Here is a 26,953-nt window from a genome sequence, read left to right on the forward strand (position 1 = left end):
AGCCTTCTCTTCTCCAGGCTGAACAACCCCAACTCTGTCCTCCCAGGAGAGCAGCCCCAGGCCCCTGCTCGCCCTCGTGGCCCTGCTCCGGACACAGGCAGCTCAGGTTTCTGTTCCCTTGCGCTGCGCTGGGGCTCAACGCTCCCAGCACGAACCCTGCAGGGGGCCCCGGCCGAGCCCCGGGGGGGAAACGTGTGGCTGTGGTTACCAAGCATCGGCGTCCGGGCGAGGAAGACTACCCAGCACGTGCAGCACAGCCCCTTCCCTTCCTCCCGGGGACAGCAGGTGACCCAGCCTGACCCACGCGGGGTCTAGGGAACCAAACCTGTGCCGGGCCCTGGCATCCCAGTGCTGCCCCGGCCCCATCGCAGTCCTCTGGGGGTGCTGCAGCTGCCTCTAAACCCCCAGCCCCCGAGGGAGCAGACCCAGCCCAAGGGAAGGGCAACCTTCCTGCTTCCTTCAGCCCCCACCCCAAAACTGCAGAGAAATGCCCCCGGCCACCCCCCCGCCCTCGGTGGCTGCTTGGCGAGGGTGAAGCTGGCTGGAGAGCAATCGGAGAGCGCACAGAGAGGGAAGGGAGAGGAGAGGGCAGGGCAGGAGCGGGGCTCCGGCAGGGCTCAGCCCAGCCCGGGCTATTTTCTGCCTGTTCCTCTTCCTCGCTGTTTCGTCGCCATGGCAACGCCGGCAGCTGAGGCTGCTCCCCGCTCCGGGGGGATTTTCTGGGGGTTTTTTCCCTTCCCCACCCCTTCTTCTCCCCCTGCTTTCCTGCTCGGGCACCCACCCCAGGGCGGCCCCCAGCCGGCACCTGGCAGTGCCAACCAGAGGCTTTCCGGGGCGCAGCATGGGGAGGGGCAATGCCAGGCTGCTGATGCCCTGTCCGGTGGGGCACAGCAGAGCCCTGGGGAACGTTCTCCCCTTCAGCACCTTTGGCTCTGCTGCCCCAAGACACCTCCCGTGGCACAGAGCTGAGGTTTTCAGCAGCCCCCCCCGAAGGAACAGAGCTGCCCTGGGGCTCTGACCTTAGCCAGGGAGAAGCCTGTGCAGGGTGCTGGACTCAGGCTGGGGAGGAGTTAAACCCCAGCTGGGTGCAGCTCCTCCTGCCGTCGTCCAGCAGGGCCCAGGGGTCCCTTCCAGCCCTCTTTGCTGGGGCTAAAGTTGGTCAATGCCTCCTTAACAAGCAGCTGAGCCAGAGCCAGGGGTGACTGAGGGGGGATGGAATTAAACACCAGCACAGCAAGGCCAAAGCAGTGGTGAAGGATGGAGAGGAGCTGGAAGAGGAGGGGAGGAAGGAAGGAAAAGAAATCTCTTGCCTGCCCTCAGCTCCACCAATGTGTGTGTGGGGGTGACCAAAGAGCTCTGCACAAGGAAAAGGGCTTGGGGAGCCCCCCAGCACTGGAGACCTTCTGCCACCTCACATCACTGCTCTCCCTTTGCCCTCAAAGCAAACACAAAGCAAAGGCTCTGCCCCCTTGAGAGCCCAACGCTGAGGGCACCAGAGCCATCTCCACAGCACAGCCTCCTCCTCCTTGTCTCATGTTTGGCCCTGCCAAGTGCTGGGCTGGCACACCCCCAGGGCCCCCTGAGCTCATCCTGCCTGCCCAGCTCCTCCCCAGGACACAGGAGCCCCTTTGGGGGGCTCTGCATGGGTCTGGTGCCTGGAGGGGAGAGGCTGTGCTGCTCTGAGCCTGCCCCACAGCAGATGTGCAGCAGCAGCCTTACCACCACATTTGGGAGCCTGCTTTGGCCTCCTCCTCTTCCTTACAGCAGACATCTGCAGCAGGAGAGGGGGATGAGGAGGAGCAGCCAAATCCCACCAGCTCCCAGCCCCCACCCCCCAAACCCCACCAGAGAGGAGCAGCCCAGGGGGCTCCCAGGGGGCACAGCCTGGCACAGGGCTGTCCCTGCAGCCCTCCCTGCCAGGCTCCAGGTTTCCCCACTCAGGGTCAGTGTGACCTGGCTGGAGGTGCAGCTTCACAGCCCCTTGCTGGGGCAGCCAAGGACCTTTCCCTGTGGCTGACGTCAGCCAGGAGCAGTTGGAGCTGGAGTGAGTCAAGGCCTTCAGCCCCGGATGGGAAGAGGGGAGGGAGCTCTGCACCACTTTTAGCTAATCCAGTGCAGCCCAACCAACATAAATCCAAGAACAGACACAGCAGCTTCCTTCCTTCCTCCCTCCTCCTCCTCCCTGTTCTCACTTTTGCTTCCCCCATCCCCTCCCTGAAGACTTTTCCTCCTGCTGTTCTTCCTTCCCTGCTTTCTCGGCCCCCACCCCGGTGCCCACATGCAGGAGGGGCCAGGAAGCAGTTGGAGATCAACCTCCTGGCAGGCTTGGGGAGCTCCCCCCAGGTCTCATCCATGCAGATGGAGCAGGAGGACCCACAGAGACTTCCCAGGCTCCCCACTGGGAGTAACAGAGGTGGCACCAGGAAGAAGCCTCCATAAAGGAGCCCCTGAGCCACCACAGACATCTGCAGCCCCCCCAGCAGCCCCCCACACCAATGTCCTGCTGGGGACACACAGCCCTGGGCCTCCCTGGCACTGCTGCTGCAGTGTCCTTGGGCACTGCCTCCCAAGCTGTCATTTTCCATCTAAGCAAAGACCTTCAAGACCCAACAGAAACCCTTCCCAGGGAGGCAAGGCAGGAGGCCCCAGCCCTCCACTCCTGCCCCAGGACACAGCAGGGCTGGCACAGACCCCCCCAGAGCTGGCTGCAGGAAGCTCCAGCTGGAGTGACGTGGGGCAGGGCTGGAGAGGAAGGCTGCACACGTGGGACAGGAAGCCAGATCCGTTCCTGCCTCTGTCCTCGACTTCCCTCACGACCTTGGACAGATCCCAGGCCACAGAATCTTCCTCTTGCTCCCGCTTGGGTCTGGCCTTAGCCGAGCGGAGCCTGGTGCAGCAGGGAGGATGCTGAGCAGGCTGGAAAGCCAAAGCCTGCTCAGCACCTCGGTTCCTCACCCTTCTGAAGGGCATTGCCCAGGCTGCCTTTCTGCCACCCCGTTTCCAGTCAGCTCTCCAGGGGGCTGGGCTGGGAGGGGGATGTGTGGTGCCTGTGCAGCGCTCTGGCAGCTGGGGGAATGCCTCCCTCCTCCAGAATGCCTGCAATGGACTCGGGGAGACACCTCCCTGGGGAGGGCAGACACCTCCTGGGGGCACAGTGAAAAACCCAGGGTGGAGCCCAGCAAGGCTGGCAGGGGACTTGGATTCCCCCCTGACGCTCTTGGGGTGCCTGGAGCCCCAAACTGCCTCATCCCTCCCCCAGAACAAAAGGGCAACCCCTCTGCTGTTCCACTGGGGCAGATGCAGGGAGCCTGGGGAGAGCAGCAGCAAGAGCAGCAGAGCCCCAGCAGGCACCGGGCTGGCCTTGGCTGCCTGTCCTGCTGTCCCCTGCACTTGTGTAGCTGTCACCCAGCACAGCTCTCTGCAGACCCTCTGGGGCAGGGCAGCAGGGGCAAGCCAGCACCTAATCCTGCAGCATCAGCTCCCTCTGCTCCAGCCCTGACAGCAGCAGCAAGGAGGAGGAGTGGAAAAATACAGAGAGGAGCTGCAGAGAGCTGCCTTGGAAAGGGGCTGAGCCCACATCTTGGACCCTATCCCCCACCCTTGGCCCCTCGGCTGAGCAGCTGCAGCCTGCACCCAGGGGAAAGGCTGAGCTGCAAACTTGGAAAAAAAAGAAAGAAGAGGGGAAAAAAAAGGCAAAGGAGAAGAAAAAAGGAGAGAGGGAGAGAGGCAGGGAGTGAGTGTCTGCCTGCAGCCCTAAGGGCTGTCACAACAGATAAAACCTCAGCCAGGCTTCGCAGTTTGAGCTCCCGCACGCTAATGCGCAGCAGAGCTAAAAATACCCACGTGTGGCACAGCACAGGCTGCTGCTGCTGCCTCCAGAGCTGGTCCTGGGCTCCAGCTTCCCTGGGCAGCCCCAAAGCAGCGGCACAGAGCAGGACCTGCAGCCCCAGAGAGGGGCAAGGGCACCCCAGGAGTCTGCCCTGCTGCCTGGCCCTGGCTCTGCCCCCCCTGCACCAGCTCGTGGAAAGGGCTGGAGTGAAACGTCTGGGGCTGGCAGCTGCTGCTGTGGGCAGAGGAGGGCTGGGCATCAGCCATGGGGACAGAGGCTGACACTGAGAAAGGAAGAAGCTGGATGAGGAGGAGGTCGCAGAGAGGCTTTGGGAGGGGGCCAAGAGGCAGGACAGATCCTGAGCCCCATCCCTGGGGCTGCAAACCAAGCAGCTCAGCCCCAATCCCCCACATCAGCCTGGAGGGGATGGGGAGGGGCTCCTGGCCCCATGGCCATGCTACCCCCCTGCTTTATCTGACCACCTTCTCTCCTGCAGCCCTCACCCTGGCTGAAGCCTGGGACAGGAACCATCTCACCATGCACTCCACATCTAACTCTGGAAGCCATCAGGATGCTGAGGCCTTGGGTGGTCTCTCTCAGTGCTTCTTGTGTGCTCTGCATGCTCCTGCTGGGCCCCACAGGTGGGGCAGAGCAAATCACCTCAGGGTCATTTCACCTCAAGACCTGGAGCCCAGAGTCAGCCTCGGAGCACCAAGAACTCTCCAGAGCTCTGATGTCCTGGCTGGCTTCCTACACCTCTCAGGGGTCAAAGCCTCTCCCAAGGCAGGGCTGAGGTTCACCTTCCCCTCCAGTGGTTGTTTTCCCCACGTTGGCAGAGCAGCTCTTCAGTAACAGCCACCCCTTGGATTAATTAATTGAGGTCTCCACAGCATGTGGAGGAATTAAGAGGAGGAGAAGGGTGGAGGGGGTGGCAGATCAACAACAACAGAGCCCTCCCTGCCTAAGCCCCCAGGAGGGGAGAGAGGAGCTTAGAGTAATCACAGCACCAGCCTCGATGGGGTGGCCAGGAAGGTCCCTCCAGCACTGACCACAGCTGGCTCTGTCTGCAGGAGAGCTCCCTCTGAGCCAGCAGCACCCAGCCCCACACTTGCAGCACTTCTCCTAGCTGCACACAAGCACATTTACAGCTACCCCAGGTCCATCAGCTTCACACAGCCCCATCCAGCCCTACCCCAGCACCATCACAAGGTGTTGAGAGACCTTTTGACTTCCACAGAGCCTCTGATCCCAGAGCCACAGAGTTATGGAAGGGGGAAAAGGCAAAACCTAAATCTCCTCTCTCATTCAAAAGGAAAATTCCCAACCCTGGGGCTAGAGGCAGAGAGCTGGAAAGAGGAGCTCTGAAAATACAACCAGAGAGAAGCTGAGGAGCAGGCAGCAGCCAGGAGCTCTTCACACCAGACATGGTCTGGGGGCAGCCAGCAGCAGTGCAAACACTTCCCCTGCCCTGCTCTCACTGCAGGATGCTTCCCAGCACAGCAGCACTCACAGCCAGGAGCATCCTGCCCAGCAGCCAGCTCCAGCTCCCTCAAACAACCTGGATGCCCCCAGAGAAGCCCCAGCAGGAGCTGAGCCCAGCAGCAAGGAGCCTCCTGGCCCAGGGAGATCACAGCCCCCAGAGCCCCTGACCCAGCAAGAGCTCTGCTGCAGCCCTGCCCACAGGGCTCATGGAGCAGCCAGGTCCTCACCTGGGCTCTCTGGGAGCTCCCAGCACTTGCACTGAGCACCACCAAGCCTCACCCCCAAGCTTTTCACTGGAAACCTACCTCAGGTACTGCCTCCAGTCCTGGTGTCCTCAGCACGAGAGGGACACAGAGCTGCTGGAGTGAGGCCAGAGGAGGCCACAAAGATGCTCCCAGGGCTGGAGCAGCTCTGCTGTGAGCACAGGCTGAGGGAGCTGGGGGTGCTCAGCCTGGAGAGGAGAAGGCTCCAGGGGCACCTCAGAGCTGCTGCCAGCACCTGAAGGCATCCTGCAGGAAGGCTGCAGAGAGACTTCTCCTGAGGGGGTCTGGGACAGGACCAGGGGGGAAGGGTTTGGAGCTGAGGAAGTTCTTCAGCAGGAGGCAGCTGAGACTTTGGCCCAGGCTGCCCGGGGAGGCTGTAGCTGCCTCCTGCCTGGGGGTATTTAAGGCCAGGCTGGATGAGGCCCTGAGCAGCTGAGCCTGGTTGAGAGGAGTCCCTGCCCATGGTTGGAGGAGATGAGCTCTGAGGACCCTCCCAGCCTGAGCCTTTCTATGAGCAGCAGCTGAGGTCACCCAGGCTGCTCCCACACCCTCAGCACCCTTGAGGTCTTCCTGGGAGCAGGATCCAGCACAGGTGCTCCTGGGCCAGCCCTGATCTCCCCTGGCCAGGCTGCCAAGGGTGTGTGAAGGTTGCTCAGCAGTGTCCTCATCCCCCAGTGTGTGCTGTGCCCCGTGGGCAGGCCCAGGATCAGGGGTGGTGGAAAGCTCCTGGCCTGTCCCCTTGTCCCCAGGCATACCTCAGGAGCTATTTATTTCTCCCTCCAGCCCTCTCCCTGCTCTGTCAGGCAGGGAAAAACTGACTCAGAGCTTCCCAAGATAAGGAGCCCACATCTGCAGCCCAGCTCCCCAGGAAGGCAATCCAGAGAGCGAGGGGAGGAGGGGGCTGAGCCTCTCTGTGCCAGCCTGGACCCCCGATGGAGCGTTGCCATGGCAAGCCAGCAGCCAGCAGCCCCAGCTGGGGTCCTGCTGCAGGATTGTCCCTGCTTGGCCTGAGGCGAGGGCAGGGGGAAGGGAGGGACGTTGGGAAGGGCTTGCATCTGGCTGCCACAGCTCCCTGCCCGCAGGTGTGGAGCTCAGCTCCCTTGCTGGAGCACCCCAAGATTGTTTGTGGTCCAGCTGGGTGCTGGGCTGCTGCTGGGCAGCGTTGGAAGCCTGGTGCAGGAGCATGGACAGCAACCCCCCCTGAATCCAGCTCCAGGGCAGTGACAGAGGGACCAGGGAGGGCACAGAGCGATGGTAACCTAAGACCAGGCTGCCATCCCCTGAGACAAGGAGGGCTGAGGGGCACCCACCCAGCTCCTCTCCCCTTCAGCCTTTCCCAACCCCTCCTCGTGTGGAGAAATAGGGCAGCAGGTCCTCTGCTGCGGGGGGGCACAGCCCCGGAGCTGGGGGGGACACAACCCCGGAGCTGGGGGAGAGACAGCCCCAGAGCTGGGGGGCACACGACCCCGGAGCTGGGGGGCACACGACCCCGGAGCTGAGGGAGGTACAGCCCCAGAGCTGGGGGGCACACGACCCCGGAGCTGATGCCAACCCTCCCAGGCTGACCCTGGGGTGGGGTCTGCCCAACTTTCGTACCACAGAGACCCCGCCACGGGCGGAGGTGGCACCGAGCTGGGCACTGCAGGCTTCCTGCTCCGGTGCGGAGCTGGGGTGGGAAAGGTTGGGGCTGGAGGCTGCCTGCTGACAGCAGAGCCTGCGAGCAGGCACCAGGAAATCTGCTGCCAGCAGCAAGCACCCAGGGAGCCGTCACGGCCACCCTGCTGCTGCCTCGCCGGGAGCTGGCGGGGGGGACAGGCAGCTGCTGCTCCATCATCGGCTCAGCACCGCTGCCGACGAGCTGCGGCTCGTTTTCAGCAGGCACCTTGGGAAGAAGAATGCCTCTACAGCAGCCACAGCACCAGGGCCAGCAGCTCCTTCCAGACATCCCAAGATGTGCGGCAAGAGAAAATGCTGCTGCTTGTTAACCCTTGCCTGCACCGGAGGAGCAGAGCGGAGCTGCTGGCCGGATCCTGCTCAGCTTGCCGGCCCTGGAGCTTGGGCAACCGGCTCAGCTCCTCAGAGGCTGACTGAAAACCCTCCCTGAAGGAGGGACCGTGCCCCGGGGTGAGCCAGGACTTGCTCTCTCAGCACCTGCTGACGGTGCCAGGCTCAGCAGCTGTGTGGCACAGGGCAGCAGGGATGGGGCAGGAGGGGCAAAACCCAGCAGGGAGAGATCCCAGCCCTGCTCCAGCTTTGAGCAGCATCCCTGCCCCCAGGAGAGCTGGAGAGGGGAAGGGAGGGCAACAGCACCTGCCTATTGATCTGACAACATCAAAAGGGCTTTTCTTCTCCTTCCTGAGGTGGAGATGGAAGCTATGGGAGGGACCTCAGGCTTTGCTGCTGCCCTGGTACCAGCCTTGCCAGGCTGCTCTTCCCTGAGATGGGCATGGGGTGAGGGCAGCTTTGTGCACCCCAGGGTCACCCACTGGCAGGAGCTGGCTGCTGTTCTCCCTAGGATCAGGTGATGGAATGAGAGGAAATGGCCTGAAGTTGTGCCAGGGGAGGGTTAGGTTGGAGTTTAGGAATAATTTCCTTGCTGCCAGAGTGGTCAGGGACTGGCACAGGCTGCCCAGGGAGGTGGTGGAGTCCCCATCCCTGGAGGTGTTCAAGAAACCTGTGGCCATGGCACCCGGGGCCATGGCTTGGTGGCCATGGTGGGGTTGGGTTGCTGCTTGGACTCAGTGATCTTGGAGCTCTCTTCCAACCCAGACAGTTCTGTGATCCTTTGATCCTCTCATTCTGTACATCCCAATCCCACCCACCCAGGCACCTTGGCTCCTCCAGCAGCCAGCCAGGAACCAGCCCAGGTCCCCTGGAGCAGCACTGCCTGGCCCTGGAGCCCTGGGGTCCCCACTTTGCCCCCCACAGTGCAGCCAGCAGCCTTTCCCCCAGGTTTGCAGCAGCCAGCTGTGGGGCCCAGCGCTGGGGCAGGGCTTCCTCTTACACCAGCCCCAGGTTTGGCTCTGTGAGGGAAGCCCCAGGAGCCAGGAAGGATTTGCAGTTGTCCTCACACTCCTGCTCCCAGGTTAACACAGGGATCCACTTTCTGCTCAGCAGCCTCAGAGGGTTTGGTCTCCACCACGACCTCCTGTGTCCCAGAGCTTTCCAGTGCCCCACCACTGGGTGTGGGACAGAGCAGGAGCAGAGGAGCTCACTTTAATTAGTGTGCACTTCCTAATTGGGCTGCCAGCTCCCAGCCAGTCAGGACTCTGTCTTCACTTTACAGCCCTGGGGGTGAGGAGGCAGCAGGAAGTCCAAGGGCCACGACCAAGGGTGGTCAGCAAGAGGGTGGCCGAGCAAAGGAGAGATCCCAGGAGTGCCTCTGGTGCCCATGGCCTGCCCTGAGCCCAGCAGTGGCACTGGGTGGTGGCAGCTCACCAAATGGAAGATCCCAGCTTGGCCACTTGCATAAACCACCCTGGATCCAGGCAGTGACACAGGCTGAAGGAAACTGGGTTAGAGCCAGAGCCAGTTTGGACTGGGATGCAGCACTCAGGGTAAGGAAGCACCTCCCAGGGCGCAGACTGATGCCAGACCCCACCAGAGGAAGGGTCCTGCCCCGATGGGGCTTTGTGTCAGGGCTTCACCAGAGACAAGTTCTCATCACATGCTGCACAGTGAACTTCCCCCCAAGGCCAGGATGCAGCTGTCCCAGCTGCTCCCAGCAGCAGACAGTATCTGTGGAGCAGATAACCTCAGCTCGGCCCCGCCCGGGGCCAGCTCCTCCCCGGAGCCTGCAGGCTGCAGCACAGCCAGGCTGGAGCAAGCCAGAGCCTTTGCATTGTCCTCCTGCACCACACTGCTCTGGCTGGTCCGAGCTGGCTGTGCTGGGAGCAGGGACACGTTGCTCTGGTTGCTCCTCTGCTTTTCTGTCCCCAGCACTTCCCAGGTCTGCTGGAAGCACCAAAGGGATCGAATGGCTGCGAGCTCCCCTGTGACAGAGGCACAAGAGGGGTCCACAGCCAGCCCCTGGCTCTCCTGCAGCCCACAGGCTGGAGGCTGAGCTGCTGGTGGAGGCTGTTGGGTGCCAGGCTGCCCAGGGCCAGAAGCCAGGAGGGAGCATGAGGGAGCAGTGCTGGCTTGCATCTCCCCATGGCTTTCCTCCTGCTCCTCACACTCTGGGGGGATGGTTTTGTGCTGTCTCTGCCCAGGCAGAGCGGTTAGCTGAGAGCCACCACGAGAAGCTGCTCTGCTCTGCAACCTCTGTGTGGCCAACAAGCTCCAACCAGCCCTGTGCTGTGCACCCCCAGGCTGACACCCCAGTGCCTGGCTCAGGGCATAGGTGGTCCGAGGTCCATGGGCAGCGAGGGAGGGTCAGTCCAGGTGGGTGGCACCAAGGCCACCAGCTCTGTGCTGTCCTGGCCTGGGGCTCTGGGGCTGGTGTCCCCACGCACTGGTGTGGAAGTGGGCTCAGAGGCTTTGCCCTTCAGTCAAATCCTGAGGCCAAGCTCTCCCTGCTGTGCCAGAGCCCAGCTCCTGCTCCTGCCCGGGCAGCAGAGCTCCCTCCCCCCGCAGGACCCCAGCACTGCAAACCTGGCACAGGCTGACTGTGCCAGGGGAGATGGAGCTCCAGAAGAGCTGCCATGGGGACCGTGCCAACACCTCCCTGCCAACGGCCCATGGGAGCCAGGCAACAGCAGAGGCAGAGCCGCAGGTCCCCTGCAGCTCCGCTCTGACTCACGGTTGCCAGGCAGGAGCCAGCACTCGCAGGCAGCTACTCCAGGCTGAAGGAGAGGCTCCCTCAGCTGCTTGCCAGCTCTCTGGGGGAGGACAGCGAGCGCTGGGACCTCAGGGGCCAGCATGGGAGCAGGTGGCAGGCTCTGGCATTTCCATGGGCAGCACCTCCGGGCTGTGGGGAGGTCTCTGGGCGTGTGGCACGGCCCAGGCACAGCTCCCTGCGAGGGAGATGCTCAGAAGGCAGAAGGGAGGTGGGCACCCAGCTCCTGCTGGCTTTAGTTGTCTTTCAGCTCCTTTAAACTCGCAGGCTCAGAGCCCCCCACCCTCGGCAGGCACCGCACAGAACCACCTCCAGGTGTGCGATCAGTGCCAGGGAGAAGCTGGCACCCACCGGCACCGGCCCGGGGCTGAGCTCTGGGGGTGGCAAAGCCCAACACCCACCCCGGGCAGAGCTCCCCGGGCCCCCAGCCCTGCGAACGGCCCCGGCTGGGGCTGGGGGGGGGGCGTAATTACCTGCCAGGGGAGCAGGCGATTCAAACCCTTCCTGCCCCGAGGCTGCAGCGCGGTGCTGATCGATCCCGGAGATGCTCTTTCATTTTCCTGCAGCGCTTGGCTGACGGATGGAAAAATCGATGGCCCGAGAGGAGTCTGGAGGGGTGGAGCGAGGGGAAGCAAGGCAGAGAGAGGGAAAGGGGAATGGGAAGGAGGCAGAGGGGAGCAGGCCGGGGGAGCAGGGGCTGCGGCACCCCCAGCCAGTGCCTGCCCTGCATGGAGGACCAAGGGCAGAGCAAGGCTCCTCCCGGCCACGGGGCCCACACTGGGCTGGGACCTCCCTGTGCTGAGCATTGCTTCTGCAGCGCCAGTGGGGGACCCAAATCTGTGCCCTGGGTTCCACTCCTGCTGCTGGTTTCCATGGAAACCTGCCCCAGACCCCCGTGGAGCAGCCCTGGTACCCCCAGGCAGATAGGGGGAAGAAACCCTGGAGGTCCACAAAGCTCTTGGGTGCAGATTCCTCACTGCCTTGTTCTGAACAAAAATCACCTTGCAGAGACGCCCCAGCTCTAGCTCACTGCACAGGTGAGGTCCAAGCACCATTCTGGGGTCCCATCCTGCCCACACAGCTCTGCAGGGTGCCCCAGGCTGGGACAGGGATCCCCAGAGCAGCTGTGCCAGCAGACCCTGCAGTTCCAGCCTGCTGCCAGTCCTGCTGGGCAGGGGCACTGCCAGAGGGCACTCACCCCTTCAAGGGCCAAAGTCAGGCTGGGACCCACCCAGCTCCTTACTTTCAGTCTGCTGTGGGTTGGGAGCCTCCCACAGCAGCCCCTGGAGAAGCCACCCACGAGAGTGCCCTCACAGAGCCAGGCCCAGGCTGCTGGGCATGGGGAGGTGGCCTCCTGGCTCCAGCAGCTGAGGCTTCCCAGGCTGTGCTTCCCCACAGCCTATCAATAATCAACACAGCCGCAGGGAGATGGCTTCCCTCTGCTGCTGACCCTCCTCCAGGGGCAGAGGTTTGTTGGTTACCACTGGAAACCAGGAAAGCTCCAGCCTGGGCCAGGGATGCTGCTCAGGGGAACCTGTGGCCATGCCCCTGCTGGGCTGGGCTGAGCCCTCATGCCAGGCAGCCCCTTCCCCACGCCAGGGACAGCTCCTCAGGCCACTGCCTGTGCTGTGCCCACCCTATGGCCAGCCTTGCTCAGTGCCACCACCACCAGCATGCTCATACCATCTCCTGGCTGAACAACCACCAGTGAGCTCCAGCTCCTCTTTCCCCCTGAATAGCCAAAACCTCTCAGACAGGGGCAGGGGCAAGGTTTGAGCCCCCAGCCCTGCAGCAGAGTGTGCCCAGCTCTCTCCAGAGCCTGCAGCCATGAGGCCCACAGGGCCTCAGCACCCAAGGAGATCCCACTGCTGTCCCATCCCAGCTGGGGCTTCCAGGGATGGGACAGTCCCACCCCAGCAGCCTCTGGAGATGGTGAAGCCCCTCAGAAGGCAGAGAGCAGGCAGGATCCCAGCGCCTTGAGAAGGAGCTTTCCAGAACCAGTCCCTGGCTGAGAGCTGGAGGCTTCGAAGGGAGCTGCAGAGCGGAGAGCTGAGGGCTGGAGGGGCTGCACATTATAAATAGCAGCTCTCTGGCAGCACATCTGCTCCAGCAGCAGCTCAGGGAGCCTGAGCCTGCTCTGCTTTGGCTATTCTGGGGGAAAGAGAGCCCAGGAGAAGTGAGTGGTGCCTGCTCCTCCTCTGCCTTTCCCCCCCAGGAGGCAAAGGGAGGTGGGTTCCAGAGCCCCACCGCTGCAGGTCTTGCTGGGGATGGTACAAGCATGTTGGTGACAACCTGGATCAGTGAGTGGGGGCACTAAAGGGACAGCACAGCCTCCCCCCATGGCTTCCCAGGGCTGCAAAGCTCAGCCACGAGGTCCCCAGCAGCCCTGGGAGGCCATGGGGGGCAGCAGGCAGATGCTGAGGGGAGGAGATGAGAGATGCTCCCCAAAATCCCTGGGCTCCCCTGTGCCTGCCAGCCCCCTGCTCTGCCACCACCTTCCCCCAGGCCCTGGCCCATCCCTGTACTGAAGGGGATGCTGGAACCCCCGAGACCAACCTCAGTGCAGAGGAGCAGGAGGTGGGACGGAGGCCACAGCCCCAGGGATGCTCCAGCACCACTGAGGCAGGGCACAGATGTCCCAAGCCCCTGTCCCGCAAGGCTGAGGAGCCTGGGGCACCACCAGAGCGAGCAGAGGAGGGCAGAGAGGTGCCCGAGGTCCAGCGGAGCAGCCCCGCGGTGCCCAGCAGGGCCCAGGAGCCCCCCAAGAGCCCAGCGGCAGCTCATTAATCAGCCGGCAGCGGCGGGATGGAGGCGCCCAGCCCAGCGCCAATCCCGGCGCCGTTACCACAGAAACAACCCTTCCCCTGCTCAGGCTTCAAAGGGGTTTGTGCTGTGCCTGCTCCGCCGGCTCCCCCCTCCCGGCCCTCCCCTTCTTGTTTTGTGCGCTCCAGAAAGGGAATTTTGCCTCTTCCCCGGGAAGAGTTTGGCACCGGGGCTGGGCTCGGCGGCGGAGGGAGGCGGACAAACGGATGGAGAGAAGGAGGAGAAGCATCAGGGAGAGCCAGGGGGCCTGGGGGGGCTTTGGGGAGGAGATAGCCACGGGGCGCGGGGGGGGCGGGGTGGAGGCGGCCGCGGTGCTAACGAGTCACAAATAAATATTTATGTGAGGAGTTTGCAGCCCTGGTTTGCATCCTTGTAATAAATTATTCATCCTGCTGCTCCTCCTGCCCACCTCTGCTGGGGGGGAGCTGGGGGGGTGCTGCAGGGTGGGTGAAGGGTGACCAGGACCCCCTGCAGCGCCCCGGGCAGAGGGAGCTGGGCGGGGAGCAGGGGCGCAGCGCAGAGGCGAGCGGAGCCGACAGGACCGCGGCGGTGCCGGGTGGGGAGGGGTCAGCAGAGGTGGGTGTTGGGCCGAGGGTGCCCAGGGGACTCGGGCACCTCCTGGCCAGCAGCGTCAGGAGCAGGGCTGCTGCTCTGGTGCCCTGCACTCGTTTCAGAGGGAACCCTCTGTGACTTCCAGGCCCCCAGAGTCTTGCTTGGGCACAGACAGCAGCTCCCGTGGGGGTCTCTGCAGGGTCCTTCAGAGGAGGTGGGGATGGGAGCTCTGCAAGGAGCCCAGGTGCCCTGCTTTGCTCACCGAGGGTGGGCACACACCAGCAGGCAGCTCCCATCCTACCCCACTGCCCACAGCCATGGGAAGCCCATCTGGGACAGCACTTCGGGAGCCATCCTCACCCTCACATCCCCACCCCGGCTCTGCCGTGGGTACTGCAGGGCCCTCTGCCAAGCTGGCAGTGGCTTCCCATCGAGAGAGGGCTCCGGAGAGCCCCGGGCTCCCTCACTGCACCTCCCGGTGCCCTGCCTGCAGCTGCCGGCACCTCCAGCAGCATTCCAGGTCTGAAAGGAGCCACCAAGCACAAAGGAAGGGCTGGGAGGAGAGGCTGGCCCTGGCTCTTTGCAGGCTGCCTGCAATTGCATCTGCCAGAGCTGCTGCAGCAGAGACAAAAAGCAAGGAGAGAGAAGCAAGAGGCTTGGCTGAGCAAGCCACAAAGCAGCCTCTTGCCTAGCTTGAGGCTTGCAGCACACAGGAGGGGAGGAGAGAGGGCTGGGGAGGATGAAAAATGAGCTCCTGGACCACCCCACTGCCCCCTCCACTCCCTTTCAGCCTCTCCTGGCAGCTGCTGGCCCGACCTGGGCCCCCCCAGCAGCTCCCTGAAGCCCCCCCCCCCCAGTGCTTCAGCCCCAGGATGGCTCACACCAGACCTGAGTCTCCTCAGTGCTCTGCTTGCCCTGCCCAGCACAGGGCACCCAGGATCATTGCTCCCCACCCTGTCTGCAGCAGCCACTGGCAGGTTTCTGAAGGCTGTTCTCACATCTCACCTTCAAACCTAGACCTTTCCACGGAAGGTGGAACAGAAGCAGAGGTTTGTGAGGAGGGGGAAGGACAGAACAACAAAGAGGAGTCTCTGGAGCACACGTGGGAGCCAAGGAGAGGCAGCCAGGGAGGGGGCAAGGAGCAGCCTGCAAGGCTGAGAAGCTGAATCCCAGCAGCCAAGCTGAGGACAGAAGGGGAGAGGCTGGAGACACAGAGCAGCAGGAAGGCAAAGTGATGGTGTGAGGGTCACAGTGAGATGGTGCAGGGCCTGGGCTTGCTCTGCAGGGTAGGTCCCAAACGGACCTGGCTGCAGGTGGCAAGGGCAGCAAGCTGGCCCTGCTGCCACTGGTGCCGCTGGCTATGGCAGGGAAGTGCCAGCTCACTGCTAGGGGCCTGGGAAAGTGCAGCAGAGACCCAGAGCCGTGGCCAGCAAGCACCCAGCAGGTACCCAGCAGCATGAGGCAAGGTGCCCATGGAGCCTCTGCACGGCCACCCAGGAGGAGGAGGTGATCCAAAGCAAGCAGGGAGAGGGCAGAGGAAGAACACTGTGGGCACAGATAGCAGGAGCAGGAAACAAAGGAGAGACTGCAGCAGGCATCTGCTACAGACCCCCAGGACTAGAGGAGAGAAAGAGAGAACAAAAAGATTCCTGAAGCAAGTATCAAAGAGCTGCAGACACAGGATACTTGTGCTCAGGGGGCACTTTAACCACCCAGACATCTGCTGGGCGACAAACATCAAACCCCAGCCCGAGCAGAGAGCTTCCTTCGTTATGGAGAGGACAATTTACAGATGAAGGCAGCAGAAAGGCTCCCAGGATCTGCTCCCCAGCAAAAAGGCCTTTTAAAGAAGCAGCTGCAACAGGGCAGGTTTGGAGCCTCTGATCACCAGCGACACGAAGCCGCCGGAGCGGGGGCAGGAGGTGTTTACCTGCCAGCAAATGTGCCCCGAGGGGAGCTGAGGGACAGGCAGGAGCGGGGCTGGGGCTGCTGGGGGCCCCTCCAACCACATGGCTGGTGGGGAGGGACAGGAGGAGCCTCCCGGGTGCGATGGAAAGGAAAGAAACCGAAGGAAGAGCCCCGAGTGTGGGCTGGGGACCCAGCGAGCAGGGCTGCCCAGAGCCCACCTTGGGTGGCAGCTCCAGCGTGGCTCAGCACTGCCAAGGGCAGGCTGGCACCTGGAGCACCGGGAGGTGATGCAGGAGGGGCTGAGGGCAGGAGGGGGCAGCCCTAGGAGCTCATCTCCAAGCACTGAGGCTTCCCACACCTGGTACTTGAACAGAAGCAGCCCTTGCACTTCCCAGCAGGAGCTGAGCACCACCCAGCACCAGGTTCCCTCTTGAACACCACCCCTGGGTTCCCCTAACGCTGTGCAGAGGCAGAGCCAAGGCTGGCACGGAGCAGAGCCCCAGGCTGTGGCCCCTGCCTGTCCCCCTGCAGAGGCTGGGCTGTGCTGCCCATGGAAGGGCTTTCAGAGACACAAAACCCTCTCTTGTGAAGCTTGGAGATGCAGAAGCAAAGAGCTCTGACGAGTCCCTGTGGTGGCAGAGTGGCTTCCCAGCACACAGAGCCCTTGGGAAGGGGCATGTAGGAGGGGGTTGTCCATGAACTCCTGGAGGAGTCTGGAGAGGGCTTGGCTTTGGCCATCCTTGTGCTCAACACAGAGCCCCAGGCTGCAGGGGACACCACCCTGCCCACAGCCACCCCCCACCCTGGGGCAGGTGGCCCCCAGATCCCTGCAGCCCCCACACCCAGCACCCCCAGCAGCCAGAGCAGCTCAGGAGCTCAAGGAGACTCCACAAGGAGGCTCAAATGCAGCCAGGGCTTACAGATTCAACATTAAAGTAGCAAACCACTTGAAGTGCCTAAAACCCACCTGGAAACCTCCCCTCTGGCATTTAGAGACCTGGATTCCACCGAGGCAGCAGAAAGGATTCTGTTTCTCCTCCAGAGTCACCTGGGTGATGAAGGGAAATGTCATCCCCTGCTTCCCACACCAGCACCAAGGACTCCTCAGCCTTCACCATTACCTGCAGGCAGATGCAGGAGCTGGGGATCTGCAACTTCAAACAGAGCAGCTCGGGAAGGCAGCAGGGCCTGGGGACAGCAGAGTCTGCCCTGCCCCTGGCCACATGTCCAAAGGTGTTCCCTCAGCCCAGCCTCGGCTGGAGCAGTCTCCCATTGCCCTCCTGCCAGGGTAGCTCTGGGGACACAGGGCTCTGAGTTTCAGGGGTGCTGGCTTTGAGGAGCTTTGGGCAAATGCAGCTGGTGAAAAACAAAGGGGGGAGGAAAGCCGAGGGGGGGAGCAGGCAGAGGCTGCCCTGCACAGAGAGCCTCCCTGCACAGAGAGCCTCCCTGCACAGCTTGCTCTTTATTTGTGCTTTAAAGAACCCCACGCAGCCAACCTTGCTTCCCGGGCCTGGAAGCCTGGCCTCAGCTGCCACACAGCTCTGTTTCTCACAGGAGAAGAGCTGCATATTTCCACTGTCACAGGATCCTTGCCAGTGCTGGGATTTTTCCCTAACCTCCAGCCGAAATCTCTGAGCTGTGGCTCTGGAAGTGGAGCAGCATACGAAACGCAGCCGGACTTGGAGCCCCCTGCCCCCCGCCCCTCTTCCTGCCGATAAACAATTTTGCATGCATTTAAACCTCCCTGCTCCGGCTGCCCGACTCCCCCAGCCTCCCCGGCAGAGGAAGGAGCAGGAGCTGTCGTTGCTCTCCCTCCCCTCGCAGCTCCATCGCTCCGCTCGCAGAGGCTGCTGGCATGCAGAGCAGGAGCCGGGCAGCGGCCGCGGGGCTGTGCCGAGCGCCGGCAGCCCCTGGCCGGCAGAGCTGCAGCCGCATGCAGATGAAAGCAGGGCAGGAAAAGCTGCAGACCTGCAAAGCCTTTGGCCGCGGCTGGGGCGCGACGCAGCCTGCGAGGGAAGCAGCCCTGGGACTCCTTCAAGGCAGAGCCTGGCAGGGAGCTGAGGGGCAGCCGGGGTGGCCACGGGCAGCCAGGGGCAGTCACAGAGCCACTTTGGTTGGCAAAGCCCTCAGGATGCTGGTCCAGTCGTTGTCTGGTGCTGAGCCGCGGCCCTCAGCACCACGGTGACCAAACTGAACCAGAGCTTAAAGGTTTCTCCCAAGCCAAAGCATTCCATGGCTCTGTGCTCCAGGGAACAGCTCCAGCCCCCTGCACACAACCTGAGTGAGACCACAGCAGCTCAGCTGCCAGCAGGACTCCTGACAGGGCACTGGGTGCCATGCCCAGCTCTGCCCCTGGTGACATCCCAGTATGGGAGCTCCAGGAAGCCAGGCAAAGAGCCTGGAGACCAGGGCTGCCCCAAATGGCTTTGGTCCAAAGGGTTTGGGGTCTCTTTGCTGGCCTCATGCAGCTTCACCTCCACCCTACCTGAGCCCAGCTGACTGCACCCCCCAGGTCTCAACAGCATGGCACACACAGGCATCTCCCATGGTCAGGATCCACCTTGCCCTGGAAGGATCCAAGCCAGCCTCACCTCCAGGGCTGAGGACAGCCCCATGCAGGATGTCACAGCCAGGACAGGCAGCAGAGTGCAGCTTCTGGAGCAGATCATTCCCAGATGCCTTCCAGGGTTGGGATCTAACAAGGCAAATCATGCAGCAAACCAACTGCTGTCAGTGTCTGCAGGTTCAGATGCATAAAAAGTGCAAAATCAGTAACTTTTATATTGCCACTGAAGGAACCAGGGAGATAAAAGCAATAATCTGGGAGTGGAGAAGCTGTGAATATTTCTCATCTGCACTTAGAGTGGATTCTGGGGCCCAGGGCTTGGCTCTGCCTTCACCCTGCTCAGCTGAGCTCCTTTACAGCCCCTGGCTGGCAACAGATTTCCTTGGGTCAGGTTTCCCTTCCCAGCCACAGCACTGAGAACCAGCAGGGCCAGGTGAGGGTGGGCAGCAGGTAGGAGCAGGTAAGGAAGGGACACCTTGGGAGACTCCCAAGCACAAAGGTCCTGCAGGGATGGACACAGGGAGGCCTCAGCAGCTGCTGCTCGGCACTCTCCCAGCTTCTCCCTGCAGTGGTCCCTTCTGGAAGGTCAGGAGCTTGCCAGGCTTGGCTGTCCAGCTCTGGAAGCCTCCAGGCTGCAGGCAGACAACTGGAACACACCTCCTGCTCCAGTGCCCTGTGCTGGTGGTGCAGGGACCACCTCCTGACCCAGCCCCAGATGCCTTTTTCAGAGAGGTTTCCTTATCAGAGATGACAAAATTAGCACCAAACAGCCTTGGTCTGCAGGCCTGCTCCTGCCAGCCTCAGCGATGGAGCTGCAGGAGATCAAAGGCAAAGCTCAGTCCCTTGGTGACAGCAGAGTGGGGGCAGAGCGTGGGGGAGCACAGCAGTGCCAGCAGCAGTCCCTGCACTGGCCAGGAGCAGCCTCAGGAGCCCCAAAAAGCTGCAGAGCAGAACAGTTTTCTGCCCCCCACCCCCCAGCTCCTCATCTGGAGATGCAGCCATGGGAGCACTGCCCAGGGGGCAACCAGCACTGGGAGCAACTGCAGGCCAGGCTCCTGCTGCAGCATTCCTCCTAGTGCCAGCTGGAGACCAGCTCCTTTGTCTGCTTCTCCCCAGCTACACCAGGGACAGCAGCCCTGGCTGCAGGGAGAGCTCCAGGTGAGCTGCTGCCCCCCCAAGCCTCCAGCCCCCTCCAAGGCTGCTGGCTGGGGTTTGGGTTGACTGCTGCTGCCATGGCTTTGCAGCTCCTGCATCTGCACCAAACTCTCTCCCCTGCTGTGGGGAGCAAGAGCCTGCCCAGAACTGGTCCCCATCAGGTCTCACCCCAGGGCAGTGGCCAAAGCCCTTTGCCACCCTGCCAGCCCCAGCCCAGGACACGGTGAAGGTAAAGATGTGAGCACAGAGCAGCTGCAAGACCTTGGGCTGGCACAAGGACGTGCCCAGAGACACTGCCTGGGCAAGAGCACCTTGGGCAGCGTCTGGCTGGAGCTGAGGCTGCTGCTGTGCAGCTCTGTCTCCTCCAGCCCTGCCTTTGCTCTCCCAGCAGGGCCCTGACCCCCAGCCCCATCACTCAGCAGAAGGAAGGAGCCGGGGCAGGGCAGGCCGTGCCGGGAAGGTCTGGAGCTGGCAGGGCTGGGTGCTCCGCATTGCACACATACCAGCAAACCTCAGCCCCAGCCCCGGAAGGGAAAGAGGCAGCCAGCAGCAGCTCCCAGCTAGTGCAGAAGCCTTAACCCCTTCCCCACTGCAGCCAAGAGGCTCCTGGAGAGCCCAGAGCCAGCGGGAGAGAGGAATCCACCCTAGGGCAAACTACCCAAAGGCTGCATCCCTCCCTCCCTCCCTAAACAAATCCCAGCAGGCCCCTAACCCATCCCTGGGAATGCAGCCCTGCTCTTCCCCTTCCCATGGCCTGGCCAGGAGGCAGGAGGCAATCCTCACCCCTGGCTCAAAGCCACCAGCACAGCCCCAGTGCCAAAGTTCCTCCCTGCTTGGACACCACTGCCCTTGGAGATGGTCTCCCATGGGAGACCCTGGGACAGCCACAGCCTGGCAAGGTTTGCTCTGCACTTGGAGGCTCCTCTGGAGATCATTGAGTCCAACCCCCTGCCAGGGCAGGGGCACCCAAGGAGCTCACCCAGAACACCTCCAGGTGGGTCTGGAGTGGCTCCAGAGATGGAGACTCCAGCACCTCCCTGGGCAGCCTGCTCCAGGGCTCCCTCCCCTTGCAGGAGTTGCTCCTCCTGTTCAGGTGAGCTTCTGATGCCCCAGGTCGTGCCCATGGCCCCTTGTGCTCGCCCTGGGCACCACTGAGAGCAGGCTGCTGCCCCCCTGCTGCCCCCCACCCCTGGAGCATTGATCAGCATTGATCAGCTCCTCCCTCAGGGGGATCAGCCCCAACTCTCTCAGCCTTTCCCCATCACAGAGCTGTTGCAGCCCCCTCAGCAGCTCTGGGTTCCTGCAAGGAGGATTTGGTATTTTTAATAACTGGAATTAGCCTTTTCCTCATAAATCAACAGCCAGAGGCCCACAGCAGCATTCCCATGAGCTGGGGCTTTGTCATTCCAGAGGAAGCCATTTGTTGACAGCAGCCAGGGTTCCCCTGCAGAGCCTGCACTCCAGTGACTGCAGCACAGAGAGACAAAGTGGGGCTGGGGAGCAAAAATAACCTAAACCTCTTCTGAACAAGCGTGGAGCTGACTCATCCCTCCCGGAGCCCAAGCAGAGAGATCCCAGCCACAGGGCCCCCAGCGAAGGCTAAGGTGCAGGGCTGGGAGGGGAGGAACAAAAACAAACACTCCAGATAGCCCAAATTCCTCCAGATGCTCTTGGTGACAAAAGATGAAAGCTGGGAACCTCCATCCCCTCCCCAACACCTCCGCTCCAGCCCGGGGCTGCCCCGCGCCAGGCTCCCCTCGCACGGCTGTGAAGCCAAAGCTGGAGCTTGGTGCCCCAGGGAGGAGCAGAGGCAGCCTCCCTTCAGCTGCTGCCGGCCAGGGCAGCCCCGCAGGAGCAGGAGGAGGAAGGGGCAGGAAGCCCAGCGGGAGGTGACAAAACGGCAGTGAAGCCTGTGGGAACAAGCAGCCTGCGACCACAGAGGGACAAGCGGCAGTGACAAACCTCTCCTCGTGGAGACCTGGTGGCCACTGCTGCTGTCAGCAGCTCTCCCTTCACAAGCCAGGGCAGAGTTCCCTTCCCCTGCTCCCAAAGACCAAACCAGCTCAGGTCCTGCCCTGTGCTGCCAGAGCAGGGAAGGGCTCCGGTGTGCTGCTCACTGGTGAGGAACCGCAGGAGGAGCAGGGCTGGGAGGCAGGCAGAGCTCTCAGGCTTGGCCATGGCTCTCCCAGGCCGGCTGACAGAGCTGGAAAAACAACAGGGCTGCATCTGGGCCACGAGTGGCTTCCCTGGAGCTCTGTCTGGGCAGCAGCAGAAGCCTCTGCTCAGGACAAGGGTTTCCAGTTCTTGTTCCTGGGCTGCACCTCGGGCTGGAGGCAGCCCTGGCTGAAGGGCTGGGAGCAACCAAGAGTTCCAACAGGGAGGCATCTGAGAGGGGAATTTCCAGAGAGGTGGGGAAGAAACCATCAGAGCAAGACTCAGCTCAGTGCTCCTTGGGCAGGGAAGGCTTTCCAAGACCTGGCTGCAGGACAACCTCAAGCCACGAGAGCATCGGTGTGGGAGGCTGCCCCAGCCCTTGCTGCTGCAGCACAGGCCCAGGGAGGCAGGAGGCTCAGCTGGGTGTGAGAACAAAGCACAGAGGCAGCTCTGAACCTCGAAGCCCTTTCATACACCACTGCCATTGTTGGGAAGTCATAAAGCACAACCTCCCCCAAGCTGAAGTGCAGCGATTTTAGCTCCTCTTTTCCAGCAGCCAGAGGCTGAAAGGGACTCAGCACAGGGAGAGTCAAGCCCTGCACCTTGATCACCCCAATTCGACCCTCCAGCTCCCAACAGCCAGGCAGGACTCTGGGCTTCATCCCAGGTCGCTGCTGGAGCACACCAGCACCTTCCACATCCAGAGGCAGAGCAGCCCCCAGGCTTTGCAGGCTCCAGCCCTGCTGCCTCCGGGGGTCAGGCTCCTGCTGGAGGCTTGGAGGTTCCTCCTTTGATGAAAGAGCAGGAAGGGGGGGAGGGGGGGGGGGGGGGCTGCTCCCTGCCACCAGGCACTGTGTGCAGTTGCCCAGCCTCCCCCAGGAGGTTGCTCCATCCCTGCCTGCAGCTCCTCCTAGGATGTCACCACCTCCACAGCTCTGGCAGTCTCCAAGGTGCCTGTCCCCTGCCTGCCCCAGGAAGTGAGGCAGCACTTATCAGTGGCTCACAGATGGGTCACTAGAGGCAGAGAGACACAGCCCCAGCTTCCCTCTGCAGAAACTGCTCCAAGCACAGAGGTTTGAGGGTTCCATGACCTTCAGGTACCTGAACCTGGGTCCAGCATCACCCAGAGCAAAGAACAAGCCCAGAATCCAGGCCCAGAGCCCTGACCACTGCCCATCCTTGCCACTTCTCAGCCAGCTGAGATTGCTCTCCAAGGTCTCATCCCAGCCCTCACGCCCTGGACCGTCCCAGGGGAGCTGCTTTGTGCTGCTCACAGAACAAAATTCAGCCTTTGATGCCTTTGGCACTTCCTCCAGTGGCTGCTTTGAAGATTAGGGCCAGAGCCTTAAAGTGGGTTCAGAAGCTGCTGGGGAGCCAGGGGAGCAGCTTGAGCTCCTGGTGGCCCAGCCCTGTGGGGAGCTGAGCAGTGGTGCCCTGCACCTGCTGGCTCCACCACACTCTTCCTCCTTCCAGCTTCTGCTGCCAGACACAGAAGCTCAATCAGCCTGAGCCAAGCAATGGCATCAATGCCATGGATGAAGCTGCCCCCAAGCTGGGGGCAGAGGGGCTGGCACCTGGGGGACCCCAAAGCACAGCCACAGCCCAGTGACAGCAGGAGGAAAGATGTCACCACAGGCTTCAAAGCCCCAATTTCCAACCTGCTTCCCAGCTTGGCTCAGCTGCCCTCTCCTGCATCCCACCAGGGCAGCTCTGGTGGCTGTGCCAGCTGGGAATGAGAGACATGGCCACGGGCTCTCCATCTCCCCTCCTGCTGGGAAGCCTTCTCCTCTCACCACCACATCCCTGACCGCCCCTGCCCTGCAGTGCTGCCTGGGGCTGAAGGGCAGCAGCAGGAGCAGGGTCTCCTGGGGGTCAGCAGGTACCATGGAGACCAAGAGCATCAGGAATGCTGTCGGGAGCCCAGGCTGGGAACGTCCAGGCATGGGTTTGGTTCCTCTGCCTGTTTCTCACCAGACCAGTCCTGCACACACACACAGAGACCATCCCGGCTCCAGCCCACGTGGGTCCAGCACCAAGCAGTGCCTGCAGACCTCTGCACGGAGCTCAGGCTCTGGGCACTCAGCAAAACATCCAGGAGCCCACCACAGCCCCTGCCAGCACAGCTGGATCTCCCCTGCACCCACCACCCCCCACCCAGCTCCCAGGACAGCTCCCTCTGCCCAGGCTCCTCCCGGCTCCAGGGATGCTAAGCAGGGACCACACAACGCCCCAGCTCCTCTCCCCACTCGAGCCGGTTCCCAAGCGAGGGAGGAGATCCACGCATGCCAAACTTGCTTCCAAAGCATCCCCTCCTCCGGGAGGCAGGGCAGGGGGGCAGCAGGAGGCTCCGTGCCGCGGAAGCGCCGCGCACCGAGGCAGCGTGTGGCACCGTGTGGCACCGTGTGGCACCGTGTGGCACCGTCACGGCACCTCGAGCGGTTTCAGTTAATTTCCCGCAGCTCTGTCTTAGTTTTCCAGCAGCTTCAGGACTTAAAGGTTAAATCGTAACCTTGTCTCAGCAGCTCGCTGCTGCTCCATGCAAATGTCTACCTACAGCCTGGTAATTACATGCATCTCCGGGAGCCAATCCGCCGTCAGCCTGACAGATACTGATCTTCCCGTTTTATTTTTAGCTCTGTGCTTCCCCCTCTAGATGCAAAAAAAAATTCTGTTTGTTCCATCTTTTGCTGCAGCCTCCTTTGCTCCCGGCTCGGCAGCCGGCTCCCGGCGCTCCGGGGCTGGAGCAGGGCGGCAGAGCCGGGCCGGCGTTGGGATGCTGGGGTGGGGTGGGGGCTGGGGGTCCTGCGTGGGCCCCCCCACCGCGGTGAGGGTGGGCAGTTGGCTCCTCTGGGGCCGCCCAGGGGGTCTGTGTTACAGGGAGGTGTTGAAAGGGAAGCTCAAGGGAGGTGTGAGAGCTGCTGGCCCCTCTGCAGGGGACGGGACCCTGCCTCTGGGGCCACCCCTGGCTGCACATATCCAGCCAGGTCCCACCAGGCAGAAGAGGCCAAACCTGGTGCAAGTCAGCCCTGTGCTGGTGGCTCTGTGAGGCCAGGACCTCTTGGCCAGCAGAGGTGGATGGCTTCCCAGTTAGCCACCCAGAAAGAGGAGGCAGCGCTGGCAGGGTGGGCAGCAGGGGCAGGAGCAAAGCTCGGCTGATGCCTCCAACCCCTAAAGCGGGCACACTGAGCCCAGGTGTGGCTGGTGCCACTGGGACCAACGTGCTGGCTGCCTCCACAGGCTGCCCTGGTGGCTCTGGGCAGGAGGCAAGTGTGCAGCCCACCAGAAACTGGAGAGGTTCAGCAGCACTGGGGAGCCACACACACCCCCCAAAGGCTCCCTTGGAAGAAGCAGGGATCAGGTTCTTACTCCTTGCCTTTGCCTGTGGAAGGAGGCTGGGAGTGGGGCTGGGTTGGGCTGTGAGGGGTGAGGGCTGCATGCCTCTCCCCTCTCTCCCCTCTCTCCCCTCTCAGATGCATATTTCAGCTTTAAACTGGAACAGATTTGCACAAACTTGAGGCATGTGGTGGGGAGGAAAGGACACTGAGTGCAAGGAGAGGGCTGGCTGGCAGCACCACGGCCCCCAGGCCACACTCACCACGGCCACCCCAGGCCACACTCACCACGGCCCCCCCAGGCCACACTCACCACGTCCAGAGCTGATGGTGGGACACAGAGTGCAGCCTGGAGACATGGAGAGGGTGAAAAGAGTTTGCACAGAGCAGCTGAAGAAAACCTGCATGGGGAAAAAGCACATCAGAAATGCATTAAATAAAGGAAGAGAAGGAGCAGAGAGGAGCAGGGATGGGCCAGGGGTTGAGTGTGGTGGTTGCATCTCCTGTGAGACAGCAGTGAAGAGCAGCACAGCTGGGGCTGATTCATCTCCCCACACCATGGACACTTCTCCAGAGCTCCCTCTGCATCAGCTCCAGCCCCAGCCAGTGTCTCATGCCCACAGAGAAGGGTTGCTCCTCCTGGTGCACTCCCAGGGATCCTCCTCATCACAGCAGCAGTAACAAAACCATCCAGGAAATTGTCCCTCACATTTCACTCCCCCAGGGGAATCTCTTCAGCAGTTCCCCACCTGGAGAGTTTGTAGGCAGTGGAGCTCACAGCACTTCAAAGCAGCTTCTCCAGCAGCCCTCAAACATTTTCAACAGGTGGCTTTGGGCTTTTGTGGGGACAAGGATTTTCTGGAGATCTGGGCTCCACTGTCCCAGCTTTCCCTTCCCACATCTCCTCACCCAAAGGTCAGCCCAACACCAACACAGAGGAGCAGGACCCATCCCAGCAAGTGCAGCAGCACTGGTGGGGTGAGAGAGAGCATGGAGGGGGCAGCTGAGTGTCCCTGTCACAGAGCTGGGGGGGCCAGCAGCAGAGATTTCACTCTTCACTTACCAGCCCACAAGGCAGACCTTGCACTTACCCAGGACAGGCACAACAGAAGGCTTTGGCTCCTCTGTGCTTCAGCTGGGTCCTCACCAGCATTGCTTTGGTCAGTGCTGCCCAGTCCTGTGGTGACTTCCATTCCAAGCCTTCCAGCTCTTCAGCTGCCTTGGAGCAGCTCTTTCCCTCAGGATCTGTGCAGCAGTTACCTCCACTTGCCCTTCCCCGGGGGCATGGTCAGCTCTGCCCTCTCCCAGCTGCCCCTCCAGCCTTGCTCTGCAGCTCTTTCCTCCTTGGCTTCTCTTTCTGCGTGCTCAGCATCAGGCAGAGAGCTGCAAACAGCAGCATGGAGCTGGCAGAGCAAACCCCACGGTGGAGGCTGTGTCCCACCGCAGGAAGCTGGGGCTGCAGTCAGACTCTTGCTGGGTGCTCCCCATCTCACCACAGAGTTTCCAGCCACAGCCACAGGCACCTCCAGCGAGAGCTTCAGAGGCACTGGGCAGAGCCAGCCATGGACTGCTGTGTCCTTGAGTTCCCTTGGGCTGTTTTGATCCCCACTGAGCCATTCCTCGTGGGCTGCTCCTTCCCACAGCCCTGCCACCTCCCACAGCCCCAGCAGGACACCACAGGAGCAAAAGTTTAGCTCCTGGAGCATTGCTGGGAGCCACTCAAGGGCAGCTCCCTCCCTGCCCTGTACTTCACTAGAGACTCCTGCCAGGGACAGATGGGAACTGCCCAGCTCAACCCCTCCTCGCCCCAGGACATCCCACCCCAGCCCACATTCCTCCTAAGGCCCAGGTGGGATGGGATGGGATGGGATGGGATGGGATGGGATCTCCTGCCCCACAGCTTGGACATCCCTGGGATGACTTCCCTGCACATCCCAGCACCATGGACTCAGCAGGAGCCTTTCCTCTGACTTCAGCAGCTGCTGGCTTCATTCCCCTGCTCCTCTTGGCCTCTCCCTTCCCTCGTGGGCTGCTCTTCTGTTTGGGAGCCCATGATTGTATCTGACAGGGTCTCCTAATTGTCTCCACTGATTCTACCAGAGACTGATTTTA

The 26,953-nt window shown here is 62.2% G+C and overlaps 1 protein-coding gene across 2 annotated transcripts in view; it reads right to left on the reverse strand.

Moving 5' to 3' along the window:
* LOC137449961 (uncharacterized) overlaps positions 1–26,006 on the reverse strand; it is a 61,737-nt gene extending 35,731 nt beyond the window's left edge. Inside the window, exons 1-4 of one of the 2 annotated variants that reach the window (XM_068156030.1) lie at positions 25,933–26,006; positions 25,155–25,242; positions 18,226–18,329; positions 16,602–16,755 (exon numbers count right to left, since the gene is read on the reverse strand). In XM_068156030.1, coding sequence (XP_068012131.1) covers positions 16,602–16,706 — 105 coding nt within the window. In that variant the 5' untranslated portion in view covers positions 16,707–16,755; positions 18,226–18,329; positions 25,155–25,242; positions 25,933–26,006. Of the gene's footprint in view, positions 1–16,601; positions 16,756–18,225; positions 18,330–25,154; positions 25,243–25,932 lie in introns of those variants that run through there. The other variant, XM_068156027.1, reaches the window with a different exon arrangement.
* Between the last annotated feature and the right edge of the window lie 947 nt (positions 26,007–26,953).

Source organism: Melanerpes formicivorus, unplaced genomic scaffold, assembly GCF_026170545.1.
Source record: "Melanerpes formicivorus ecotype bairdi unplaced genomic scaffold, bMelFor1.0.p_v2 SCAF_33, whole genome shotgun sequence".
In the NCBI taxonomy this organism is placed as follows: domain Eukaryota; kingdom Metazoa; phylum Chordata; class Aves; order Piciformes; family Picidae; genus Melanerpes; species Melanerpes formicivorus.